This window comes from Fistularia commersonii, chromosome 15 (assembly GCF_037954325.1).
Source record: "Fistularia commersonii isolate RoL2024-O1a breed Wild chromosome 15, RoL_Fcom_v1.0, whole genome shotgun sequence".
Lineage (NCBI taxonomy): Eukaryota > Metazoa > Chordata > Actinopteri > Syngnathiformes > Fistulariidae > Fistularia > Fistularia commersonii.
The window spans coordinates 10,129,457-10,156,434 of NC_141298.1; the positions used below are offsets into that span (position 1 = coordinate 10,129,457).

The 26,978-nt window shown below is 43.8% G+C and overlaps 2 protein-coding genes across 8 annotated transcripts in view; one reads left to right on the forward strand and one right to left on the reverse strand.

Moving 5' to 3' along the window:
* hpda (4-hydroxyphenylpyruvate dioxygenase a) lies at positions 1–8,076 on the reverse strand. Its single transcript, XM_086160861.1, has 14 exons — positions 8,009–8,076; positions 7,822–7,848; positions 7,622–7,684; positions 6,584–6,688; positions 6,455–6,497; positions 6,291–6,373; positions 4,344–4,433; positions 4,141–4,247; positions 3,685–3,762; positions 1,859–2,021; positions 1,537–1,608; positions 1,269–1,391; positions 1,055–1,171; positions 1–314 (listed from the first exon to the last, which is right to left on the reverse strand). Exons 1-14 carry the CDS (start codon positions 8,009–8,011, stop codon positions 201–203), a joined length of 1,188 nt encoding a protein of 395 aa, XP_086016987.1. The 5' UTR covers positions 8,012–8,076; the 3' UTR covers positions 1–200.
* A 2,592-nt stretch (positions 8,077–10,668) lies between these two features.
* mtmr4 (myotubularin related protein 4) overlaps positions 10,669–26,978 on the forward strand; it is a 41,266-nt gene continuing 24,956 nt past the window's right edge. For 2 of the 7 annotated variants that reach the window (XM_086160866.1, XM_086160864.1), the window contains exons 1-2: positions 10,669–10,713; positions 17,034–17,134. In XM_086160866.1, coding sequence (XP_086016992.1) covers positions 17,132–17,134 — 3 coding nt within the window. In that variant the 5' untranslated portion in view covers positions 10,669–10,713; positions 17,034–17,131. Of the gene's footprint in view, positions 10,714–15,935; positions 16,070–17,033; positions 17,135–24,642; positions 24,861–26,978 lie in introns of those variants that run through there. The other 5 variants (XM_086160863.1, XM_086160868.1, XM_086160865.1 and 2 more) reach the window with 4 other exon arrangements.

Genomic DNA, 26,978 nt, shown 5'->3' on the forward strand with positions numbered 1-26,978 from the left:
TGCATGACCACGACTTGCTTTATTTAGCGGCACAGCATTCAATCCACCGACAGCCAGCAGCGCATCTGATAACACTCGCCGCTTGTCACACGCGAAGACATCCAACACCCCTCATATGTGTTTGAAAGCGCCGCCGACGCCGCCGAGTGTCACGGTCATATATAACAGTCTAAGAGCGTGGCTCGGCAGCCGGCGAAGAATCAGTAGAAGGCCTTCTGCTGGCCCGCGGGTGTCAGCACAGTGAGGTTGCCCCTGGCGTCTTGGTCCATCTCAATGGCCTCAAAGAGAGACTTGAAGTTTCCTGCCCCGAAACCCTGGAGGGAGACACACACACACACACACACACACACACACACACACACACACACACACACAGACACACACACACACACACACACAGATGGCTAATTGCCGAGCGATCTGCCGTCTTCGGTGTCATTCTGTTTTGGCTCTGGGGATCTTCTCCGAGACGCCCGCTCCCAGAGATGAGCACTTTTGATGTGGAAAATGGATGGGCCCCGGGAGGGGTATATTCACGAGACCCCACGTACGCGCACGTACGCAATCCCTCCCTGCAGCTCGTGGATTAATCACATAAATATTTTCATAGCGAATCAAAAGATCAAGTGATGATAGTCGCTCTGGGAGATTTCTTTGTTGCGGTTCAGATTCAGTTTCTTACTTTCATGCATTGTATCCACATCTGCACGCCAGGCGAAAACGCCGGAGAGTGACGGGACGCGCCTGTCCCGACACGCAGGACGGGTGCAAGGTGTTCCACGTTAAGTGCCACGGGCTGCAACCCGATCCAGGGATCCCCCACCACCACTGCCTCCCTGCCTCGCCAAGAAGCACGGAGCCTTTTAATCTGCATCTGTGATTGATTTACTGAGCGTTTACAAGTGGGCTAGTGTTAGACTGCTCATGGTGGGTGGGAGCCACAAAACAGGTGTTCAGGCGAGCTCCTTTAAGGCAGTGAAGGGGGAGAAACTGGAGAGGAGGCCCCCGGACCGTCGCCACTTAAACCGGGTTGAATAATTAACCGGTCGCTTACGAAGTGGTTGTTCCGCTGGATGACCTCCAGGAAGAGAGTGGGCCGGTCCTGCACGGGCTTGGTGAAGATCTGGAGCAGGTAGCCCTTGTCGTCGAAGTCCACCAAGATTTTCAGCTCCTTGAGGAGAAACGCGGATTCGCGTCATTTTAAAAACAGTTAAAAAAAAAAAAAAAAAAAGTAATTTCCAACCGGTTGAAATAATACGTCTGCTCACCTGTATACGCTTGAGGTCCTCCTTCACCTTGATCTTGGCGGTTTTGAGTTTCTCCCGCAGGCTGTCGTAGTACGTGTCAGGCGCTGAGAGGAACTCCATCCCTCGGGCACGGAGGCTTAGAATCTGTTTTATGACAGAAATTTTGATTTTAAAGAAAGGTTGTTTCTCAAGCATGCATTGACTTGTAGGGATTTTTTTTTTGGGGGGGGGGGGGGGGGGGGGGGGGGGGGGGGGTCTGTGGGATTTTAATAATAACTGGGAGACTCACACTTTGAATGATGTCTGAGGTGTTGAGGGCGATGTGCTGAACCCCCGGACCTCCGTTATAGTCAACATATTCCTTTCAGGAAAAAAAAAAACCAGTTTCATGGATAACATTGTGGTTTTTTTTTTAATATTCTTTTTGCATAAATTTACCCTTAAGTAGAATAATAGCAGCTGTCAGAAGTAAACAAAAAAATTAAAAAGGCTTTGGACATGATGCATGAGCAAGGAAAAAAAAATCTTTAAAGTGAAAAAGTGGGATACAATTGAGTTCAATGAGGAGAATACACCAAGAATTTTAAAACCCATCTCTGAAAAAGCCCCACTTGGATCTGTGACTTCTTCTTTCCCAGGGCCGGCTCATTGATGGGCATCTTGATGGTCTCCTCGTAGTTCGTCACCACAATGGACCTCAGGGCGCTGTACTGCGTGTGGATCTGCTTGTCGTCTATTGACCAGAAGCGGTGGAACATCAGGCATTTCTGATACCTGGGATTTGACAGGGAAGGGAGTGGTAAGCTGCGGTAATTAGTCTTCCCTGATTTGGATTTGCTTAAAAGACTCCTCTGATCCACTAATTGAGTTGATTCAGTTACATTCAGTGTCTGCAGACACACCCACTCTTGGTCACTTAGCGTTATTACCCTCTCGGGGCTAGAATAAATAAATGTGCCAGTTGCGCTTAGCGACTTTTATGTCAATTTATGCTAATTTCTGCAGACTGCTAATAAAGTGCTGGGTTCCGCCTTCTGCATATCACAGCGGCGTGGTGGCTCTGGGCTTGGTGGACGGAGGCTTGTGGAACAACTTCCGCCTTAATGCAGGCGGGAGGAAAGAGCTGGCGGCGCAGCTCTGCAGGTGCAAGCACTGCTGTCATTCCAGGGGGCCGACGGGGATGTTAAAACATGTTCATGTGGGTAATAAACTGAATGGAAGAGGTTGAATTCGGCTCCCTGTCTGACTAGTCTTTCCCAGCTGGCGAGCTGACCTCCAAAGCTTCAGCAAAAATATCAACCAGGCCTTGACTAGCCCAAAGAAAATGTTTAGAATAACAAACAAAATATTGAATATCATCAGCCCCTTAAAATAATAGCCCAAGTCATTTTTTTTCAAAAAACACCATGTGTTTAATAAGGAGTTGAGTTAGGTAAAAAAAATTGGCAATTATTTGAAAAAGTTGAAAATATATTGCATACTTGCATAAAAATATAAATAATATAAAAATATAAAGATATAAAATGTAATACTTCATTGATCCCCATAAAGCAAATTATTTTTGTCACTGCAGCGCAACATTGACAATATCTATAAATATGAATAAAATACTGTTCATATTCATATCTATATCTATAATCATATTAATAATAATGTTTTCACTCTTCCTATCAGGACATACCCAAATGCACTGCAAACAGCGATATAGAAATCTCACTGTACAGGAAAACACGCCTCTACTCTGAACATGTTACAATAAAAAAAATGGACAGCAAAATGAACAACAACAAGGATATAAAAAAAAACAGAATTGAAAAAAAATAAAAAATAAAAAAATACAGAAGGGATAAATATATATATATAAGTAAAGTCTGGCAAGTGATTTTGGGTGTAAGTAATGTCTTGCTGTTCTGTGCTGAACATTTGGACTGTCACTAAATCACAAGTAAAAGTTTTGTCAAAACCGTTTAACTAGATGGGTCAAAATAGACTAGACGTATCGGTTAGAGTTAGTAAGCAACTGTTTCAATTAACAGAATCATGACCTTGGCTCCTGAGGTGGACATTTTGGCTCTAAAAAGTTCATCAGTGCAAGCTTGTGTGTTACTACCGGCTCACAGGTGAACATAATATGCATTGAACTGGCACATGGTTTCTACCAAAGTGTCCCCAGGAAAGGCACTGAACCCAAGTCATTTGTATTTTTAGCATATTTCACACAATGTTCATCTACTTACTAATTATAACTTGTTTTTAAAATATTCTTAACCGTCATAAGCGGCTTTTTGTGATTGCTACCCCTGCCTTGTCTTAAAAGCATTGTACTAAGTTTTTGACGTGACGTGACAGCAGGAGTGTTTACTCAACCTTTTGGACTGCATATGTGTGTGTGTGTGTGTGTGTGTGTGTGTACGTGCGCTCAGGCAGGAAACCTTACCAGTCTGAAATGGGCACCATTTGATCATCTGGCTGGTTTCCCACGATGTGATCGATGAAGTTCAGACCTATTGGCGGACTGCGGACGGGAGAAGACACGGGGTCTGTACTTTTCCATTTGAGGGCAGAGAAAGTTCTCAGGTGAAAATCTGAACGAGTTTAAAACACTTTGCACAGATTTTTGTCAAAGATTAGCTACGGGAAACCGTGACATCTTACAAGGGCGGTAAATAAATCTAAATGTAGATTAAAACAGAGCAGCATGATGGTTTATTCCACCTGAAACTAGACTAGAGAGCAGAAAAAACAAACTATAATTCAGTTTATCAGAAGAGCTAATAATGTGAAGTGAATTCCCCAACACGGCTCACTCCGGGGAAAGCTAGGCGGAAAATAATCGAGATTTTATAACAAGGAGATTTGTGTATAAAAGCTATGTTTTTGTCTGGCCACTCACAGTTTCGCTAACAGGGGGTCCCTGAACAGAGGCTCTTTGTATCCGGGCAGGAAAAGGCCTTTGTAGGTTCCCAGGTACTCGACCAGTGTGTGTGTCGTATCTCCATACTGGTGACAAAACATCGACATGTGTGTTATTCTTCTCCGGTTTCACGTGTGTGTTTACACCGGGCTCTCCAGACGCGCGTCACTCTTTTTACGTACCGTCTGGACCACGGCGAATTTGACCCTGCCGTGGGTGTCCTGCTCCACCCAGGGCTCCTTCACGATCACCGCGCCTCGCTCCTTGGCTGTCTGGCGGGATTGGAGGGGAGATCTTATCAGTCAGGCAAAAAGAGGAGGCACAACAACTTTTCATCCTACTGGAGGCCCCTGGAAGCCCCCCGGTGGTCAAAGAGAGAACACCTTCGATTCATTTTCCCGGCCGTGATTTTGTTTTCCGCGCTCTTTGAGGGTGTGTTTTAGGATGTGGGCCGAACGCAATTCTCTATCTGTGTTTGCTTGACCCTAACTTTGACTGTGACCTTCACCCGGGAGCAGAGAGAGTTCAAACTCTCCGCCTGAGGTAAACGTTAAAGCTGCGCAACCTTTCATGTAGCCAAACTTGTTTACCCAAGTTTTCACACGTAGAGCGGACCGCATACACACATGCGAATCGGCACCGATTCTAAAAAACAAACCGGGGACTTTGGCAAGTGTTGAAATCTGACGGCCCGATCCGTCGTTTAAGGTTTTAAACGTGAGAAACACAAGTTTGATATAACGTTTAAGCAGATATTCCTCTTCCTTCAGCCAAAGGGAGTATTCAAATCTTTGTACTTTTTAAGACCTTAAAACACTTTAAAGCCTTGACTTTGACACTTTATATTTTTTATTTGTATTTCTTATTCTCCCTCCTTCCTACTATTATCTATTATTGTTATGTTTTACTTCAAACTCTGGCACAACAATTTTCTTCGGGATAAATAAAGTTGTTCTTATTTGTATTCTTATTCTCATTCTTATTCTTATATAATATTCCCTAAGTGTCTGTATTTTCCTTCGGAAACTGTCAGGTCTTTTTTTTAACAATTTTGCCTCTCGCTATTTCATTCATTCATTATCAAAACAGCCTATCCTGCACTCAGGGTCACCTCTCCTAGCTGTCATTGGCCGAGAGGTTGGGTTCGCCCAGGACCAGCCAATCACAGGGGCACATATAGAGACATACAACCATTCACACATCTGGACAATGTGGGGTCTCCAGTGAATCTCCTGCATGTTTTTGGGCTGTGGGAGGGAACCGGAGACCATGCAAAAAAAAAACACTCAGAAAGGCTCCACCTCAAACTACTGTATCATCCATATTGCTGCTTTTTGGTCTCATTTCCGGGTTGTCACGGTAACCTACCCCCCCCCCAATTTTGTGCTTTTTTTTTTTTTTAAATGTTAATTTTCTGTCGCATAAAAATCACATTAAACAAATGTACCCATTGGGTTTTTCCATTCAATTCACTTGAGCAATAATGAATCACAGTGATGCTTTGGATTTTTTTTTTTTTTTACATGAGTGATCCTGCTATACGTTTGTTTGGTCTGACAGGCATCGGGGGGTGAGTTTTTCCGGTCACTTTTGAGGAAAAATCCATTCATCCGCAGGTCAGTGACTTATTGGGAGGTGACATACTGCTGCAGAACATGAGCAGATTCGAGAAGCTCCGCAGCAGAACGCAGTAAATCAATAACTATAGTTGCCATTGGCAATATTAGTATAAAGAGTGAAATAATAAAGGTACTGACGCTTCACATCCAGCAACTGAGGACTCCAATTTTGTCAGTGACACTGATGTCAAACTCATTTTTAATGGATAAGAATAAAAATTGTAGTGATGTCGTCATGCTTTGTTTGTTTTTTTTCCAATTAAATCAGTGTGAAATCGATCTTAGTGTCACACAGACGTTGCCCTTGAGTGAGTGTGTTTACGTGCACAGCGGCATCCTGAATTGGGAAACCTTGACTTTTGCATCTGTTCAGATTAAGTCACGGGTGAGGGGGTGAGGCTTGTGTGGGGGTTGTCTAACTCTGTCTTGCAGATCATCGCGGTTTGTCCTAGACTTGACTTTTCACGAGACGCAGGCTCAAAAAAAGGGACGAGGTCTCGCTCTGATTACCTTGATTAGGAAATCGCAGTCCTCCACCTGGAAGGCGATGTCCTTGACTCCATCTCCATGCTTCATCAGGTGTTCGCCCATTTCTGAAGTGAAATCCCGGAATCCACATCAGGTTTTTTTTTTTTTTTGCACTTAGTTGCGAGAAAGCGCAGCAGCTTTCTTACCTTCATTTCCAGGGTTTAGTGCAGATTGAAACACAAATTTAATCTGCGGAGAGAGACGGGGAGGGTCGGGTGAGTTGAATGCACTCGGTGAGTGTTTAGTAACCGGGTGAAGGATGTCGAACGGAGCACCTGGTCCTGCCTGACCGCGTGGCAGACCACCTCCCTGCTGCCCGTCTCCAGACCCTTGTAGGCGAATGACTCGAAGCCCAGCTTGTCACAGTAGAACGCTGCCGCCTGCAAGAGCGATCAGACCGCCATCAGCATGGCAGAGGGTGGGGGGGGGGATTTCTGCACATACTGACTGTGAGGCAGTCTGTAACCCATATCAGATAACATCCACGTAACATCCAGTGACCCTGAACGGCTTTACAAGCGATCAATATCATAATCATTTATCTGTAGCTGGAATAAACTTATTTTCTATATCAGGGAATCTCTTCGTCACATCCAATTTGTGTATCAAACATCAGAAAATGTTGAAAAAAGAAAATAAACATCAGAAAATGTTGAAAAAAAAGGTGTGCTCTCTCTCCCCCCCCCTCTCTCTCTATATATATATGTATATATATGTATTTGTGTGTATGCATAAATTTGCATAATTTCTTTATTTTCAGCAACTCCTTTAGGATTTATAATAGAATAAAGGGATGCATTGTTTAAAATGTCGGTTTTCAATTGATTATATTATATTATTATATTATATTGGTGATATATGTACACACATGAATATATAGATACGTGTGTATGTATATACATATAGTGCATATACTGTATATACATGCATGCATTCATATATACATACATAAATACACATGTATGTATATTATATGTGTGTATACATAGTATATATATTATAGCCCATATACTCTATATGACTGCCTTGTCCCCTCTTCATCCTGATGGAGACATTGAATTACACTCAAAACTTTGCAGAAATGTCTTCCTGGAGCCAATTCTGTTTTCTCTTCTTTTCTCTTCTTTTTTTCTTCCTTTCTCTTTTCTTTTTTTCATTATAAAAGAATGGATACAAGTGTTCTCCGTTGCTGAAGTAAAATGTCATTCACCCTCAAGTGGAATAAGACTTGGATGTGTTGCATCCAAAGCAGAGATACGACTTGAAAAATGTCACAAAAAACAAACTTTTGGCATTTGTTTCCGAACACTGACCTGTTTGGCATTGCCGACCCAGAAGGTGACATGATGAAACCTGATGAACTTTCCCCTCTCGTGCTGAAAAGAGAGAATAGAGCGGACAAACAAAGTTTGAATCTTTTCCATCTGAATCTTTAGAATGAGTGAATTGGACGGAGGCCCTTACTTTCTGCAGAACTACAACACCGATAGGCAGATACATCATTTAATCTTACCTTTTCCCCTTTATCCGTGTAGCTCGTCTAAAATGAAAGAAAATGCATTACTACAGAGCTCACAGGGGTTTCTCACATCAACCTGAAGTCAATAACTTAAATATTTTTAATACGGCTTTGTCTTTTTTTATTCTATTCCCAAAAGAGTTGTCCTCGATGCACATCTGACAAAGGCAAAGCCTCTTACCATGCTGTGACTGCAGGTGGGCTACAGGTCGGAAACAGAGAGATCAAAATCAGAATCGGGCCCGAATGCTGCAGATAAGTACTGACCTGTTGACTGACAGTGATTGGTCCTCCGGTATCGACGCCCACATGTCCGCCTCCTCGCTTCCTGCTGCACTTCAGCTAAAAAAAAAAAAAACAGCTCAAGCTGAGTCCACTATGTGATCTGTTGTCAGCCCGAAGAACCGGACTCATTAACTTTACGCAACCCGGTGAAGATGTAGAAGTCACCGCCAGGCGAGATGTTTCCGCCTCAGACGCTGAGTCTGAAGCAAATACGCGACCAGATGAGGGCGATGAAGGCCTGAAAGTACCTTCTGCATCCAGGACATGAAGAATTGAAAGGCTTTAAATGTCTAAATTGAGGTTTTCAATGTCACCGAAGAGAAAAGTAAAACCTGGAAAAAAAAAACATTTCCTCTTTTAGATCTGGGAGCGCTCATTTTTGTTTGTTTGCTCCTGAAAATAAGTCCTTGTCTTTTACACGTGCGCACTCCCATCCAGACACCTCATCATAGTAAAATTTCACTGAAATACAATAACAAACCTTTTATGTATTTTTGATATGGGATTCGAGTGGAATTTCTCACCTTATTTTGGTAGATAAGATTTAGTTTCCAATTCCTGCTGGCGATTTTATTCATCTTCATAATCAATGGACTTTTAAATAGATTATTTTCCAACTGTGTCAGTCATGACTAAGCATAATTTTAAAGGGGGAACTGCAAAAAAAGGAGCGCCCTTTAAACTGTTAGTTCAAGTTCCTTTGAGCTCTGGTTTGGTTTCCCCTTTTCTCCACTAGAGAGAGCACTGTCGCTTAACATGAACCGAAATCAACAGTTGACCATTAACATTGAAGACTAGTTGGCTCTAGAACTTTTTTACAGTAACGTGACAGGCCTCCCACACACCTAACTTAATTTTATGTTCTAATCATATGACATAAAATGTTTTATTTGAAGGCAAAGATTTCCTTATGCCATAAAAGAATAATTAAGAATATATTTTACCACCTCAACAAATCAAAAATCCTGACAACCACCCATTCATACTTTATTGTGCTGAGGTGATGTTGGTTTTCAAATAAGATCAGTCATTTTTTGACATGCAGTGTTACAATGCAAATGCAGGTGCACACCCGCACACCCACCCACCCACACACACACACAGACACACACACACACACCGGATGAAGGTTTGTTGTGTGGCTGCAATCAGAGAGCTTTTGAGGTCAGCGCGGGCTCCAGCAGGAAATGGCCAACACACACACAAAAATAGCATGGAGTGTGTGGAGACTGTGGAACCGCAGTCACTGTAGCTTGCCACATCTGGCGTCTGAGCTTAGTGAGAAGAAGTTGCTTTAGAAAGATTTTGTGAACTGACATATAAGTTAAATAAAACAATCCGAAGAGGGCCGATATGCATCCGATTAGTCCTGTTAGCAGGTCATTAATTGACTGTTTGCCTTTCGGATCAGAGTGGGACACGGGATATTCCCGGTATTTGCGCTTCATCCAGCTTGCGATCCAAAATCAATAACCAATCAATGAACTCACAAATCTTATAAATACAAAGCGCAAACCATTCTAATCATTAGCTGTATGAGCAATGACTCACATGTGATTGGCCTTTAACATTGAATGATTCATCCTTGTATTTCTTTGACGACATATCCATCATTAATGACCTCTTATTATTCTACAAGATTATTTCACTATCTCTGAGACGTTATTTGTCTTGTGCAATAGGAAAAGGATTAAAATAATAATTCACAGGTTTTCCCAAATCAAATCGTGACCTATGAAGTCCTGTAATCTGCTTCAACAAGGTGTGAGGGTTAATCATTTAACTGATTATTTCCTCTTTAGATTAGCGGCAGATAAATTACCCAAGTTATCTTCAATTCCTTTCAGTTGCTCCCATCAGAGTTTGCCTCTTCCTCCATCTAATCCTCTCCTCTGCATCCTTTTCCCTCACACCCGCTAAATTCATGTTATCGTTCACTCTATCCATAAACTTACTCGCCAGCCCTCCTCAGATCCCTCCAGCCTGGTAGATCCATCTGCAACATCCTTCTTCCCTGATCCTCACATCTAACTTGTGCTGTCCCTCTGATGGACACATCCCTTATCCCAAATTGAACCTCAATGTTATTTTATATTTTTTGTAATTAGCTTACTCGTTTCTAATTGTTTTGTTTTGACTTCTCCTGTTTTAATTAAAAAAATATTAGACAAGCTGAAAAATGTTTCATTAACGTTTATAAAAAAACATATAAATATAAATATACAAATATTATAGAAATATATCATATAAAAAAAGGAGAAGAAGAATAGGGGAAGTCACATTATAGTGGGAACTAGCAGGGCTTTGTGTGTCTGCCCCCACGCAGTGAGCCGCATATGTCCGTCCAGTTTTTGCCGCGCTGTGATTTTCTATTGGTGCGCGGTCCGAGTTAGGGGCCACGTGATTGGTCCGATTGTGGGCGTGTGCGTTTCGCCCGTTTAAAAGCTACCGACTCCCATTGGCCCCCGGCCTCGTTCGGCGCCGTTGGTCTATGTGCTTCAGTTACCGCCCCCCCGATTGGCTAACGTAATTGTCATCGCGCAGGAATGCGGAAGTCCGACAGTCTACTGAGTCACCGTTGTGTCAGCTGATTCTCTCTGAGTGAGTAACTCGATACAAATTTTAAAATGAAAGAACTTTAAAATTGTATTTTCATTCGCGACATGTCGCGCTGCTTCACGACAGGCTTCGCTCGCGTAAACCTTGAACCGGCTTGCCTTTTTTCTTTCTCCGAACGGGCGAGTTTTAACATATCAGCCTCTAGTATTCTAGCCTTCCGGTGGCTAGCGTGTTGCTAGCACTTGCAAACACACACACTCACACGCACGCATACATACACACACACACACACACACACACACACACGCACATACACTCACATGCACGCGCCGAGGGCTTTCGTTCTAACTACGACTTTAAGTCTTTCCAATGTATCTGGAGGTGCAGAGATTGTATCTCACTTTCACTTTCATTTATCGGTCTTCTAAACTTCTCATCCATTTGGACTGTGACACACCTGTTGTTACGGGTAACAGCCCCCGGTCACCTATTCTGCTCCAATAGAGAAATTGCAAGTTGGACCGTTTTCTTTATAGTTTGTTCCTTTTTTTCTTTTCCTTTCTTTTGTGTCACAAACGAAAGTCCGCCGAAGTATTTTTAATATTCCCTGTAAGTCTTGTAAAAGTTAGTGTAGTTAATCCTGATTACCAATTGTCTTTGCATTTGGTGTTTACTGCAATGCAGGGAAGTTATGTACCAAATGTTGGGCCTTTTCATTTATGTGCACGCTAATAACAGCATAGGTTCGGTTATTTGGAATATACCTTATATGATTAAAAATCACATGGGCTTCTATGAATCAAAAATGTCATCTGTATTTGTTAATTTCACTGTAGTGTATGTTCATTCACTGTAGTGTTTGTTCGTTCCTTGTGTCGAGTTAGAGACAACCATAGCAACAGTACGGTTCTTAAATATAAAAACAGATTTTGTTGAGCAGATTTTTTTTTGTTTTAAATTGCTATGCATCAGTTACATGAGTCTTGGTATTTACTGGTATCTCTCTTGTACATGCTTTATTTACTCTGTGCTAGTTTAAAATTTATGCATGATAATTTTTGCTAACAAATTGCTTGTAAGTTAAAAAAAAGAAATGTAATTAATGGGAAGTAAAAGGAAGGTAGGCATTAAATGAGAAATACAAACTTGTATTGCTATCCCAACTGTTCATACATCACTTGTGTATGATCTTTTTTTTTTTTGCTACCAAAAATAAAATCAAACAGTACACGAGCATACATTGTAAGGAAAGGTAAATTAAAATGTCTGAAACTGAGACAGAGCCTGATCCTTGAATTAGATACAGATTGGTCAATACCAAAATAATATTAATAATTTAAGTGGATCTTTGTGAAAAGGACATACCCAATATCTAAATAATTGTCCTAAAAAAGTCAATCGCAAGAAAAAAATTCTTGTGAAAAACATACTAAATTCACTTAATTTTTTTTGTCTGAACACTTTCATCTGAAGCCATCCCTTGGCATTAGTGTGTGCTATTTTTAAAAATCTGCCATGCAACTTGACACATCCCCTCACAAACAATCATTGTTGCTCTGGCCCATCCGCTAACCTCTTTCTGAAAAAAAAATCAAATATAGTCTTCTGATGTTGCTCGTGTTCGCATGTTGAAGCTTGAAAATGTGACACAATGTGAGAACGAGTTTCCTATGAAAATGTTATCACTGGCTCAACTTTAATGATCAGATAAGGGGAATTGTGTCATGCAGCTGGAATGAGTAAAACTCTCTTTAAACTGGGAGCTTCTCAGGAAGTTTAGTGGTTTTAGAGCACAGTGACCTTTTCTGTGTTAGCTAAAAAAACAGGAACTGCTTCTGTACGGTCTCTTTCCTTTCACTCTCTCTCTCCTGTTAAGATATGTCAAATCAGTGTTGTGCATTGTGAAAGGCTGTCATTACATCAGTCTACCTGAAGACATGGCCTACGGGGGTATTCCTGGGGAATGTGTGGCTCAAAGATTAATGGAAGAGCTTGAGCCTGATTGATATTGGACTTTTGGAACTGATAACAGTACTTTTCAGTCCAAAAAAAATATATTGGTGTTGTTAAACTGGTCGAGCTACACATAAATACTGGAGCTGCTACCCTTTTTAGCCATGTGTGTGTGAATAATAATTTTCGAAGTCAACCCTTGTTCATTCATCTTCAAACTTCCCCACATTGACTGTGGTTCAAGACTCAAAATTAGAAATATTTATCGTCATGTGCACAGTACAGAAATGGGTTTTCCTGTACAATGAAATTCTTTCTGTGCTGTTCGCAGTAACTTTCAAACAGTATAATCTCAGTATAAAATAAGTACATAATAATACATACTAAAAGCAGTCTGTTAAAGATACAGTTAAAAATAGTACAGATAGAACCACTGTATTGATTATTGTGTCATGGTCAACAATAATTTGTGAATATTAAACATGTGCTTTTAGTAAAAGTGCAAATTGAAAGTCTGCCAATTAAAAAGTAAACAGTCAAGTGCAGGCAGTTGTAAATAATTGGAGGTAGTCCATGCTTGTCTGACACTATTGTGCAGTGATCAGCAATGAGTGTGCAAATTGGAAAAGTGCAAATTGAAAACATCAACAGTCAGGTACGGCTGATTGTTCCGAGGTAGTCCGTGATTGCCAACTCTTTTCAGCTGTTAAGGAGTCTGACAGCAGTGGGAAAGGTGTCGAAGTCCACACTGGGGGTGGATGAGATCCTTGGGGATGGAGGCAGCTCTCCTTCGGACTCTGCGATGGTATGTGCTCTGCAGAGAGGGCAGCGGAGTCCTGGTGATCTTCTCTGCGGTCTTAAACACTTGCTGCAAGTGTTTGTTCAGGGTGTTGCCCGTGTACTATGGTGATGCGGTTGATCAAGACGCTCTCAACAAGCCAGTCGTAAAAGCTGTTTAAGATCTTGGGCATTGTACCAAACTTCCTCAGCCACTCTTTCACACTTCCTCCACCTAAAAGACCAAGTGAGATCCTCATTGATAAGGATGCCCTGGTATTTAAAGCTGCTCAATTTCCTGAATGACCTGTGGCCCTTGAGGTATTCTCCTTCCTCGTGTCTGCTATTATCGCCTCCATTTTAGCCGTATCGAGGGCGAGGTTGTCGTCCTCACACCGTGACTCCAGGCTGGTCACCTCAGTGTAGGCCACTTGGTCCCAGCCAGCAATGCATATATCACTGCAGTGTCAATCGTTAACTTCAAGATGATGATGTGATCGCAGGGGGCAGCACAGTGGAGGGTTAACAGGGTGTAGAGGATAACTCTAGGAGCCAGTCACAGGGGGTTGGGGTGCAGGCCAAGCGTGACTTCTTGGGAACAAGTTTTTTTGGTGGAATCACCACGTTGAAAGAGTCATTGTAGTGAACCAAGAGCATCCTGATGTAGGTGGGGGACAAGTGGGGTTAGTTGAGATGTTACAAAAAGTTATTCCCCTCGCGCCCTGATAAAGATGCACAATTTGGGTATTTGTTTTGGTTCAGGGATCAAAAGCTACTGGAGGTGTAGTCCACTGAAACAAGCACGAAGGATAATGATAGACACACATCTATTAGTTGCAAGCAGTTCTGAAACTGGTTTGTCTCGTGCTTGTTTTATTTTGTTGGATGGCTTTTGTTTTCGAGACTGCATAATGACTCTGACAAGGTTACAAATTAACGATCAAGATCAAGTAATTGCAAAATGGTTGATGGTCACCTTAAATCCTTGTCTGTGCACAAATGTTCTCTGTAAATCACATTCTAACTTAATTTGTCGCCATTTAATGAACAGGTTTTGTTCAACTTTCAAAAGCAAGTTCTGCCAAAGAGTCTTTTCAACATGTTAAATTAAATAATGCAGTTACTGGCTAAGCTGAACATCACAAAAAAAAAAAAAAAAGTTACATCTTAATTGGATCTGAAAGTTAGTTTGATGGTAAAACCTGATGTGGAATAAGCGTACTTTTAAATGGGTGGTGTTAGGCACATTCCAATACCAACATCTTCAGAACTGCAAGTGTCCACCTATGGCTCTGCTATCAGTGTGGACCCAACAAACAGTTCAGATCTTTTAATGCAAAAAATATGAATCTGAAAGTACTCAGATATTGTTGCGAAACACTTGCAGCCGAGGCATTTGTGTTACCAGGCCTGGTGATAATAAACCTTCTGTTAAAATCACATTTCTCTTTTTCTCTGGCTCTCTTCATTTAAACAGGGGATCGCTCTGTTTTTCCACTCCCATCAGAGAGAACGAGACCTTGACATGCCGTAAACCTGCATGGAGAACATCTGCATTTGTGATGTTTCTCTCCTCCATTTTAACCGCATTTTGCTCCGGTTTTCACATTTTCTATATCCGTACTTGTATATGAATCCACATGCCCCGGTGAACTCGTGATCTTGGTATTTGCCAGCTGACTAATTGTGTTTAATAATATCACGCTGTGGTAAGACAATACCCAGAGTGCAGAGGTTTTAATTAGTCTGCGGTTTTGTTCTGTTGTTTTGCTTTTTATTTTTTTCCCCCAGACATCAAATTTTCACCCAAAACAAACAGTGATTCTCCCGCCGCAGCCAATGAAATGTTCGGCGCGCAGAAGCAGGGTAATGTGTTTTGAGGAAAGCATCCGTCAAATTGCTCTGTCGCATGGCTTACTCCATAACATGTTTACCCGACTCTTATGTTTTTGTTTTGTTTCCCCATCCATTTGATGAGTTTTACCCCTCTCGCCCGAGAAATGGTTAAAATCATGGCTACTGTGTTGAATCATAGAAGGGGTGATCCTGCAAAATATCTAAAATGTGAGCTTAGCTATTTCTTGGATGGGACACCGTGGAATTGGAATTATGCAGACATGTGGGGCTTGATGATTTTGTTTTTTTTTAATCCATTCCTCATGTATTCTTTTGCATGCCGTTATTTTCCTGGCTAAAAATGTGGAGATGAACAGCACATGCCTATAGACGACAGGTACATAATATCTCTAATATTCAGTGACGAGAATCAATCCGACCTTGTACGGAATAATCTTTGAAATAAGCCGCGGCGCCTCGTCGTTTTCGCGACCGATTTGTAATTGAAGGCACCCGGCGCAATTTCAAAAGTTTAATCTTTAGCCTCTCCTGTTTCGTTTGGTCTGCTCCGCTAAGAGAGGACCTGGCACCGGGAGAGTGGGAGGGAGAGAGAGTAAGCAGTAGAGAGGGCAAGTTAGGGAAGGAGGGAGGGAGCGAGGGAGGTGTGTCATGGGCTGGATTACAACCAGTATGTGTTTGGGAGACGGAAACTTCTCCTGCTTTGCAAAGCACTGAGCCTAGAACTTTTTTTTTTTTCCTTTTTAAAACGGCTGACAAAAGTTTGGTGACTAAAAGCTTTGGTCCTGATCTGGTTCAGCTCTTTGCACAGCAGGTAAGATCAGCGTCCAATGAGAATAGTTTATTATGATTTTTGGAGGTTTTTTTTTTTTTTTTCCTCTTTATGGAGCTATGTGTATTAGGAGGTGTGTCCGGGTTTGTGTGAGTGTGTATGTGTGTGTCACCTTGTAGTGTATTGCAGCTACAATGAGACCGATCCAGAATTGAACACTGTCTGTGTTTAGTCTGGCTGCCCGCATGTTATTTCACTCTTACTGCAAAGGCTTTCAAACACTACTGAGTGTCTTCCCTCTCCACTTCCCCTCTGACGGGAGTTCGCACATGCACAGGAAGCGCAGGAGGGATGGGGGTGGTGGGGGGAGTCCAGCACCACAGCGGCACTTTTCTTCTACCGATATCAAAACCCAAAAGTTTTTAAACCCATGGCTTCACGGCTCATATTTGCGGCACACAATTGAAATGAACTGTGGAGCCAATCTGTCACGCGGTTGCACAATCGGGGCATCTGCCATCAGCCCTTCGCTTCAGCAGCTGCATGTAGCAGGGTGTTGGGTTTTTTGGAAGAACTTGCAGTATTTTGGCCCGCGTCCTTTGAACGCGGCAGGTTTATCTCCCCCCCCCCCCCAAGATCTGATCAGGAGTGAGTCAGCATTTCCTCCGCTGTGCAGTCTGCACTGATGTGCATGCACATCTGTCGGCGTTGCGGGTGTGCGTACTGTGTTTTCAGGGGCTTGGCCCGTTTTTTAAATTTTTTTACAGGTTACTGCTTGTCATGTCGGAAGGATGTATCCCAAAAATGCCTCCAGTCTTGCAATAGTCCTCCTTACCTGAGCTCTGCAGCGATTACCATTTTATGGTTTTAGTGCCGTTTATTCTATTCACCCTCTGTACTTTAGACCGAGGAAAGGTAAAATACAGAATCCAGGCCCGTGCAATTATAGATCCACACACGCAGACACGCCCGTATCTGAGAGTAGGTGTTTTTATTCTGTTGGCAGGAGCTATCGCTGGCACAGCAGAGCCCGGCAGACGGGAGGAGTGGGAAGGATCTGAAGAGGAGCGCCCACACTGACTGTCTACAGAGCTGGCTGGCGGCATGGTGAGCCAATCACACACCGCTGAGGAGGGCGGGGGGGTTTGAAAAGTGCCTCTCAATCCCCCTGCTGCTCATCCGCGAGTCCCATGGAAGCAGGTGCTGCCTTGAAGCCCCTGCGTGATTTCTTAATGGCGGTTTTCAAAAAAAAAAAAAAAAATGAGAATGAGATACTGCCTTTTTTCCGCAGGCTATTGAGCAAGTGTTTCGCTTGTTCATGCAAAGAAATTAGCTATGATTATATCAATAAAAGAGCGGAAAAAAAAGCTTTCGTATCATTTTGGCTTAGGAACCGCACCAGCGATTGAGAGGACGTCTCCACTGTGCACTAGCACATGTTTGTACATGGGAGTCGGGTGAGATTTTTTTTTTTTTTTTTTTTCTCGGGTTTTGCTTTTCTCTACTTTGGCTACTCCTAGTGGTGGTTGAGCGTCTGCACCCAGCGAGGTGTCCACGCCCTTCCCTGCTTCAGTCGATTTCAGATGCACAACGAGGGAGAGCACGTCGTTCTCAGGCTGTGGTTCTCTTCGTGCAGCGGTTCCCACGGCAGTGTCGCGGATTTATTTCTGTTTTTCTCACCATTTTCTCTCATAAACATCCCCCGTTGCAGGTAACAGATCTCACAGGTCTGTGATGGCTTTCCTTCGACTCGTGTCTCTCGCACAGCCCTCGGATTTTGAAATATCTCCCTCAAATCTAGATGCGTTTCCTCTCAGAAATGCCGGGATCAACATTTTTTAATTCAGTCGTTCAGGCTCCATCGAACACTAGTTTCCCTGTTGGTGGCTAAAATGCAAACTGGAACTTGTGTCCTGCTGCTGTTAGTGTCAGAGCCGGCCCCCTACTGGTCATCGGAGGAGAAGCAGTCCTGGCCTGCTGCATTGTGATTCGTCGCTTGTTGCACTGAGGACGGTCGGTCACAGTTAGATTCCCTCTCTGACTAGCTGCTGTCCTTTTGCTCGGGGGCGGCGGGGGGTGTTCTTCAACGTCAGAGCGGAAAGTCTGGGCGGCAGATAATCATCTGCCGGTGGATTCTGATCTATTTACTCATGATACTTCAAGCCTAATCACAAAAGGCTACCGCTCATAGCGCTGCAACAGATTATTTATTCATGTCCCGGAGCGAACAGCCCGACACAGTGGGCCGGTGATGGACAACGGAGCCGGAGCCTCATTCGGGAGAGTGAGAGAGGCTGCATGGATCAATGCACCGCAGCTCCACAATAAAGTTTTACCTCGAGTAAGAAGATTAAGATGAAAGCCAATAAGTGACAGTCAGTCTTCTGTTATCCTTTTGCAGAGAAAAGCAATTGGAGTTTTACGCTTTTATATTTCCATAATGACCCTCAGTAATGTTCTCTGCAATTTAAACCAATTTTGCCCCCCAAAACGTATTGTATATGTCAATTACTGCAACAAAGGAGAAAAGGGTGAGAAATTCTTATGGCACTATGAGTTGCGCGGGGCACTTTGCCTCTCACAAATGTAAAAAAAAAAAAAAAAAAGATTACCCTATCCTCGGGATGAGCGGTGGTTTTTGTAGTTGCAGGCCAGGGGGTTATAATTATACCGAAGTACGGCGAGTACAACTTTCAAGATGCAAAACTATTTGTAGATCGCAGCGCTGAGCCTCACATGACCCGTGAAATCTGCACAGTTTGAATCCCTTCCCTGTAAACAGTCCCAGCAAAGATCTGACAATTGAACAACATATATACAGGAAGCATTTTGGGTTTTTTTTCCCAAGTGTCATACCACTGGAAAATCCTCAATCAGTAGAAAAGTGTGGGTGAATGGATGGCCTTTCCGAGCCAGCGCTTTTAGGGAAGGGAAGAGGTGAGTGGCGCGCTGGTTTTGGAAAACCTAATGAAAATCATTTCAAAAACCTCCATGGGACAGAAATAGGAAGTGCAACGGAAGGATTCGTGCGCCACGCGATTCCGGTAAAGCGGTTCCGCAGAATGCAGCGAGTCATGGCGGGCTGCACGAGTGCCAGCTTTTTATCCCACACACAATCGAGCTCAGGGGGTTAATTGATGGCAGGGCTGATACACAAATAATGTGCCCACCCAGGCACATAAATTGAGACCGCCGACCTCAGATAGTCCCGGGCCGGTCCTGCAGCGAAGCCTGGTTTTAGTTCGGAAATTTGTTAAAGCATCTTTTTTGCACTCCTTGCAAAGTATGTTGCGCTTAAGTCGCGGTCAACTGACAATTAATCCGTTGATTATATAAAATGATACGTTTATTTCCACTTGGTATTTTTTCAATTAGCAGGACTAATTATACCTCTTAGTCCTCTCGGTTACCCTCGATCTAAGGTTTTGTTTTCTCAGGTGGGATTGGAAGACATTTGTTCCTGCAGTTTGTTCCACGGGAAATATGAACCTCTTAATCCGGTCTTGTGAAGCGGCGTTTAATTGCTTCCCAGCCTCCAGCCCTTCTGCAGAAACAAAACGGGAAGTATTGAGTTCATGCCGTTGTCCGCTCATGCTTCCGTATTGTTAGCGGGATAATGTGAGCATGGAAATGAGGACAATGGGGTTGTTTTACCCCCCCCCCCTCCCCCCCGCTACCTTGTTGGAGGTTAGCAAGGGGAAGCTAGTGTGCAAGCAACTGGTTAAGATGGAGGTTTGTTTCACCGCCCAGCATGATGTCACCTGCTTGCATAAGGATGAGGTCAACTGTGAACTTTTTTTTGTCTTTTTTTTCTGTCCTAAATGCACTGAATTCGAGAGCTGGGCAGCTCCCGCTTAGGGTTAGTGTTACAGGGTTCATGTGAGGTCCCTGTCTAATAATTTGGCTTCAACTTTCCAAGAGGGAACTTGGACTTCTTTGACTGTTTTTTTTGACTTTGCTCTGGGTGCAGATTCAGCTCTTCTATTCTTTTTGTCATCCAGCAAAGGGGGGGTTGGATGGAAGGGAAGTGCAGACCCTGCATGACCAGTGTTGACTCAAAAAAAAGAAAAAGACACGTGGGGGTGGGGCTGCTAAGCCGAGGTAATAAGTTACTCAGGATGGCACTTAAACCGTTTTCCAAAGTGTGAAGGACTTTCATTCTACAGTCGTTTCACTTATTTCAAGTAAAATGCAAACCAGTGCCACAAACTGGTAACAGTCGTTGCTGGAAATAGATCCCAGCCTCCACGCAGACACCCCTGGTCGTGCGTCACGTCGAGCCCGTCCACCGCTTCTATAGCCGCGTGTCAAACACGTAGGCTGACATGCCGCGTTTGACTCGCTGCTCTCCTTTCCCAAAATAAAACCTGAGGCTCAGGAGGCCAAACTTGGTGCTCCCTTTTGTGGTTTGGGTTTGCTGGAGGCAGGACGAGGGGGGGGGGGGGTTGCATCTGAGACCGTGCGCTCGGACTGCTGACCAGCTCATCGCAGGGTTGACGATGACTCCAAACACTGAAAAATTGTTTAAAGTTGTAAAAGTCGCGAGGGTATTTGAAAATTGAGCTTTTCACTCACATAATGACTCCCACAAGCCCCCCCCTCTATTACAATTTATATATTTGAAAGCGCTTGCTGGTGTGAAGTCTAGAGTGGCAGTCTTTTTCAGGGTATTTTTAGATTCTGGATGTGAAAGCCCTAATTGTGGCTATTCTGGCAGATAAACAAACCTATATTCGGGCTTTCCTTCTCTCTCGGCCTGTAACAAGACAGTAGAAGCTGTGCCCTGTCCACCTTCACCTTCCACGGTTCTCACACTGACACGAAAACGAGCGCGCATGACTGATAGGCTGCGGACTGTAATCACAAGCAATATTTCCCTTCATATCCGAGCAATAAATACAGTCGCTCTTAGATTTAGTATTTGTAAGGTTGATTATATAAATATATATATACACATGCCGCTGTGTTGCTATGTCAAATGTAGATTAAAAACAGAATGCAATGGTTTGCAAATCACATTTTATCCCCAATAGAACCTAAACAACATACAAGATGTTAAATTTGAGACATTTTACCCTTTCATTAGAATTCTCATCTCCTTTTGAATTTGATGACAGCAGCACATCCCAAAGTAGGCGAGGAAAGTAATTGGCACAAATTGAAAAATAAACTGGCGGAGCATTTTACATTTAATTGGGTCAATTGGCAACAGGTCAGTGACTTAACGGGAGCATTTCAACAGGAGAGGCAGAGACTATAAGAAGATGGGCAGAGGTTCCCCGATCAGCACCAAACTGGAAAAAAATGTGGATCAAATTCAGTTAAATGTTCCTCAAACTACGAGGACATTGAAGAAGATACCACTGTCTACAGTGTATAATATCATCAAAAGTTGTGAAAATCCAGTGGAATCGTACAAGGGACAAGACCCAAGATCATACTTGTATGGTCTTGGTTTTTCAGGCTTAAAACTGCCTTAAAAATGGGCATCATTCTCCCTTGGACATCACTGCATGGGCTCAGGAACACTTCCAGAAATCACTGTGATTTTGCAGTTCAGCGTTTTGGCCCCCCAAAATGCAATCGTAAGCCGTATCATGCAAAGAAGAGGCCGCTTGTGAACAGGAATCCCAAGCGGCACCGTCTGCTCTGGTCCAGAGCACATTTAACAAGCAAAATCTAATGGCAAAATGGATAACAAGTCTGCCATCAGATTAATCAGAAATCTAAACATTTCTTTGGAAGCCATGGATTCTATGTCTTGCAGGTGAAAAAAAAGGGAGTTCTTTCATATTTTAGTAAGAGAGCGGTAAACAATATTCTGTATCCATCACGTCAGCATGACGTTGGAGTCGTCCGGTGCCTAAATGGCCCTCCTGCGGTCCAGACCACTCACCGATAGAAAATATTTGACTCGTCGTAAAACAAAAAAATGCGATACTGAAGATCCAGGGCTGTTGAGCAACTAGAATCCCACGTCAGACAAGAATGGGACATTGCCGCTGGTCTCGTCACTCCCTGGGCGTTTACGGATTCCACGCAATGATAAAACTCCCCTTCGCAACTTTTTTGAGACGTTTTGCTGCCATCAAATTCAACATGATGAAAAGTGACGTTCTGATGCGTTGATTTCTCTCTACTCCTTTGGAATTTGGGTTGTAATTCCGAGCCTGTTCTAAACAAACGGATCAGGTTCGGTTTCGGCGGACTGACCCAGCCGGGCAGCTTTTGCATATAAATCTGCAAAAAATATGTAAAGCCATGCCTCTGTCACGATAAGTGTGGAATGAGACGTGGTAATGTTATGAGTAACCGCGGCAACAGAAAAAAAATTGCCAAAAACCTTTGCTCTAAAGTCCCATAAGGAATGAAGGGGAATAGGTCTTGTGCTAGTTTTCCCCAAACATGTCATCAGCTAAACACGCATCTCAATTAGGAAAGGAATGCAGTGATCTTTGGAAAGGGTTTGAGTTACCGTGGTGATAAAAATGGGGGAAAAAAACATTTGAAATGACTCGCCTCGTTTTAGAAGGGGTTAAATAAATGTGCACAAATTATTGCTACTTTCAAAGGTTCTGCAGGAATTTATTGAGATTTAGTTTCTGAATGGACTCGTACTGAGTGACGCGCTGTACTGAATACTTTATGATTTACATGATTTAAAATTAGCATGGTGACGTGTTTTCCACACATCTGGCAACATTTATTGTGAAAGGGAAGCGAAAAAAACTTAAGGTTTGAAATTGAGGAAATAATATATGAAACCTACACACCTTTTTGGGAAAAAAAAAAGCTACACCGAACAGGTGTATGCTTTTTATTTCTAATAGATGAACAGCATCAGTAGCAGATGCAGAGAAGCTGAGGGATGACGTCAAACAAAACAAAAAAAAGCAGATTGAATATATAAATCCACAGATGTCTTTGCCATGTTGGGATAGGGGATTTTGTCAGGATGTTGTCATGTTACACTAAATTACTTAAGAATATATTTTCAAAGATCATCTTTCTCTGCTTTTGTTAAAATGTATGTGTAGGAAGTGGGGAAAAAGAAAAACCTGCTTGTTGTTTTACGAAAATAAATAGATGTCCTCGAATTATTTGCATTTTTTTGATGCTATTTGGTTTGTGTCGATCAAAGGTGGCACCTGCTGCTGAGAATAGTGGCAACCTGGAACGGAGGCACGGCCTCAAATGGGACTTGTCGCAATTCTCGCCCAAACTTCATTCCTCTCTCGTGCTGACCTGTAAATTGGTGTTCGTTTGTCTTGCGGACGGTCCCCACCCTCCGCTCCCTGTGATATTGCACAGTCACCAACTTTTGACGACGAGGTGCGACCGGAAGCCCTCTCGTTTACGAAGCAGCTGATGCGTGTCGCCACTTTCAACCTGGAATACCGCATCTCACGGTAACAGAGATCTGCCGTGATAGCAGATAGTTATGGCTTCCCGTACGCGTATTGCACGTATGTGCGAAGTCAATCCCCCTCCGTTCTTTGAGTGCAGCATGTGGACCTACTTTGGCCACGCCGTGCATTCAACATCCGCCGCGTTACGTAACATCGCATCACGCCGCTGAAGGCGAGCCGCTGTCACGACCGCCACAGTGAAGGTCCGGGAAAGATGGGGAAGGACCCCCCCCTCCTTCCCGGCCTCATGATGCGCAAGGACGCTAGGTCTCATATACATCCAGGGACTTTGGGTGACGTTTACAGCAGCACTCAGGAGGCTGGAGCTACCCTGCATGGTGCTGCGCTTTGCCAAAGAGACACTCAAATAAATTGGTGTGGGTGTGTGTGTGTGTGAGAGAAGAATGCTGTGTCACTGGTGATCTCTGCATAGACTCTCCTCAGCACCCTCCCTCCTTGTCTTCCCTGCCTTTTTCGCCACGCCAACGGCTGCCAGTGAAATCCCCTCCAACCCGTTCCCTGATCCAGTTTGAGCGCCCCATTTGTGTTCTGTTTGGTGGTAATGTGCGTCAGCATCCGTCCTGCATGTGCTGTACGTGTATGTGTGTTTGCGCGTGCGCTGTTTTACATCGTATTAAAAAAAAAAAAAAAAAAAAAAAAAATGGACTGCAGCTGATGTCAGATGGTGCCTGCATGGCAGCCGGACACATCCCGTGGCTGCCGGCAGTTCTCCGTGAGCTCCGCCGCCTCGTCGGCGAGAGAGGCACGTTTCCGAAGAGATGTCGGTGAAGGGTGAACCGGGAGGAGGGGGGAGTGAGAGATGAGAGGGAGACGAAGGGGGGAGAAACCCAAGCGTGTGAATGCGAGAGAGGGATGTAGATGCTCATGCGGAGGGTGGAGCTTAGCGGGCAGTTCCCTCTGTCTTTTCTTTCTCCTCTCACATCTTTCCCTCCCTCCGTCGCTCCCGGTTTTACGGCACATCTGCAGCGGCCGCATCACTTTCCGCTCAAAAGTCCGCCGAGCAGGTGGAACCGCCGCTCTCCTGCGTATCTTTATGGACTATCCTCCCCCTCCTTGGCAGCGTAAGAGGAGCAGCCTTCAGACACCTGCACGTCCCCCTCGCCCCTCTCTGGGAGCGGCGGGGGGCGGTGGTGGTGGTGGTGGTGGTGGTGGTGGTGGGGCGGCGAGCGTGTTGTCCCGCAGCACTTCTTTGGAAGGGGGAGCGCGCAAGTGGTGGCGGCGGTCGAGGGGGAGACGTTTGGCAGACGCGGGGGTTGCCGGGCGGAAGCGGGTTGGGGGGGAAGAATGGTAATGCCGGCTCCTCGTGCTCTCGCCGTGCCGCTGCGTGTCGTTCAAGCGCAGCCCCGCGTCACCTCGACATGAGCCTTGCAGGAAGGGTGTCCTGCTCCATGCTCAACTGCTTTGTAAGTCCACCTGCTTTTCTTACATCGTCCCGGTTTTGTTTGTTTATGAACGTCCATTTCGCTGTCCGTGTATCAGAGCCTCCCCTCCCTAACCCAGGCATTGCTAGTGTGCTTTTCTGCCTGCCAATCAAAAGGGGGTGGGGTCGCCGTTGCTGGCCGGCACACGTGAGCGCTGCAGTTATTGAGTAACTGACGCAGACCCCAAAGTAATTGAATTACCCCGGTGCCTTGTTTTGTGTGAGATTATGAAAAGCCACTTTTAGCTTTGTCATTACTCAAGTGTGTTTTGCTGGGGAGCCGCCAGTATGTTGACGCGGAGGGCGGGGGTGGGGTGGGTGCCGAGAGGGGGGGGGTGTCCGCGAGAGTAAAAACCTGTAAAAGCGAGCACATTGTGCCGGTGAAGCCTCAGAGCGGTGAGGCATGTTGCTCTGCAGCCGAGGTCCCACATCCACAAGGGCAACTGCTGGAATAGAACAGGTGTTTCATCTTTGTCTGTCTTCAGTCACGGTGCTGAAAGGGTTGACGGCATAGGATGGGTTATGGCTCCCGGTATTCCATTGGCAAATGGGTTACAAGTTAACCTCTGACCCCTCTGCCATGGAGCATGCTCCATTGACCGCTAACTCCCAGCAAGTTTGTTTCAACCCAAGGTAATTCTTCCTCACTCGGTCGCCTGGGAGTAAAACCTTTGGGCATTTATTAAAAGTCCCTCCAAGGTTAAATCATATGGCACTGAAATCTGCAACTGTGCAAAAACATTTGGCTCAAGAATACACTAGACCTTGACCGGTTGCCCAACACCGGCGGAACATTTTACAAAAAAAAAGACGTGTTTATGGAGCTAGGGTTCAGTAGTAGCCAACAGCAGTGCAACCTCACACCGGGACGCGCGTCACCATTTTGCACACAGGTAAACAAAGTCGAGTTGACGTCACAGCGCTGTGTTAGTTTTCTTATGCCGCTCACTCCCAATAATCTAAACATGTAAAACGAGGAATTAAAAGACAGCCCTCAGCAGCTGTGATGAATTAAAACTGGCTTGTCAGAGCAGAAAGATTTTTCCAGAACAAAAATCCTCCGTTCTGTTAATGGAAAATGGAGTCTGGCACTGGGTCATTGAAGCAGATGCTAATGCCTGAGAATAGAAGAATTCCTAAATTGATACATCGTTGTCAATCATGTATAATGCACAAAGTATGTATCATACCAGTTCTTTTGAAGCAAAATGGGGAAAAACAACGTTTTCATTTTTATAGATGATTTTTTTATTTTATTTATGTTTTTTAACAACATTAAAGTGGTGTTCTAGTCCGATTAATGTAACCATCCGACATGCAGAAGTGCGGATCGGTCATGTATTTTGCTTTGGACCAAATTGATCTGTGAAGTTTGTGTCTGTGCGCTACAGGGATTAAAGTTCTGCACCGGCTGATTTTTAACAGAAAAGCTGACAGGCAGTGTTTGACCCATTTTCAGTTTTTTCACGCCACAAGTGTTTTCTCTCTCTCTCTCCCTCCATGAAAACATAAACAACACGATGAGATCCTCGCCCACAACTGAAGGCAGGGGAGGGGGACATGCAGGAAGACGCCATTTAACTTTTTTTATTTTATTTTATCACCACTCCTGATCGACTTCAATTGTGAAATTGATATAATTTTCAAAACAGAAAAAACAAACAGACTGTAAAGTGTTGTAGCCCAGACGGAACTCCAGCTCTATGTGTTTATGACGTAGCATAGCAAGATTCTTAAATGAGTAATATTAGATTATGAATTTATGTTTTTCAACGAGTTGCCAGATCCAATGATCACCCTGTCATTCAAATATGGATATTCAGCAAAATACTACTGATTTGTTTAAGCAAAAAAATAAGTAAATAAATAAACCCCCATGAGAAATTCAGAAGCCGGATAATCTCTATTTTGTAAACAATACCACTTCTCAGATACTCAATTCTATATTCCCAGTGAATTTCAAAGCTTTTGTGATAGTCTGAAATAGTTCAATTTATATTAGATCCAAAAGAATGTATAGGAAAACATTTCACCTTATTATGTATCAGGTTTTTCTGATGTAAACTCTTAACACCGACCTTTACAGTAACGGGGGGATTAA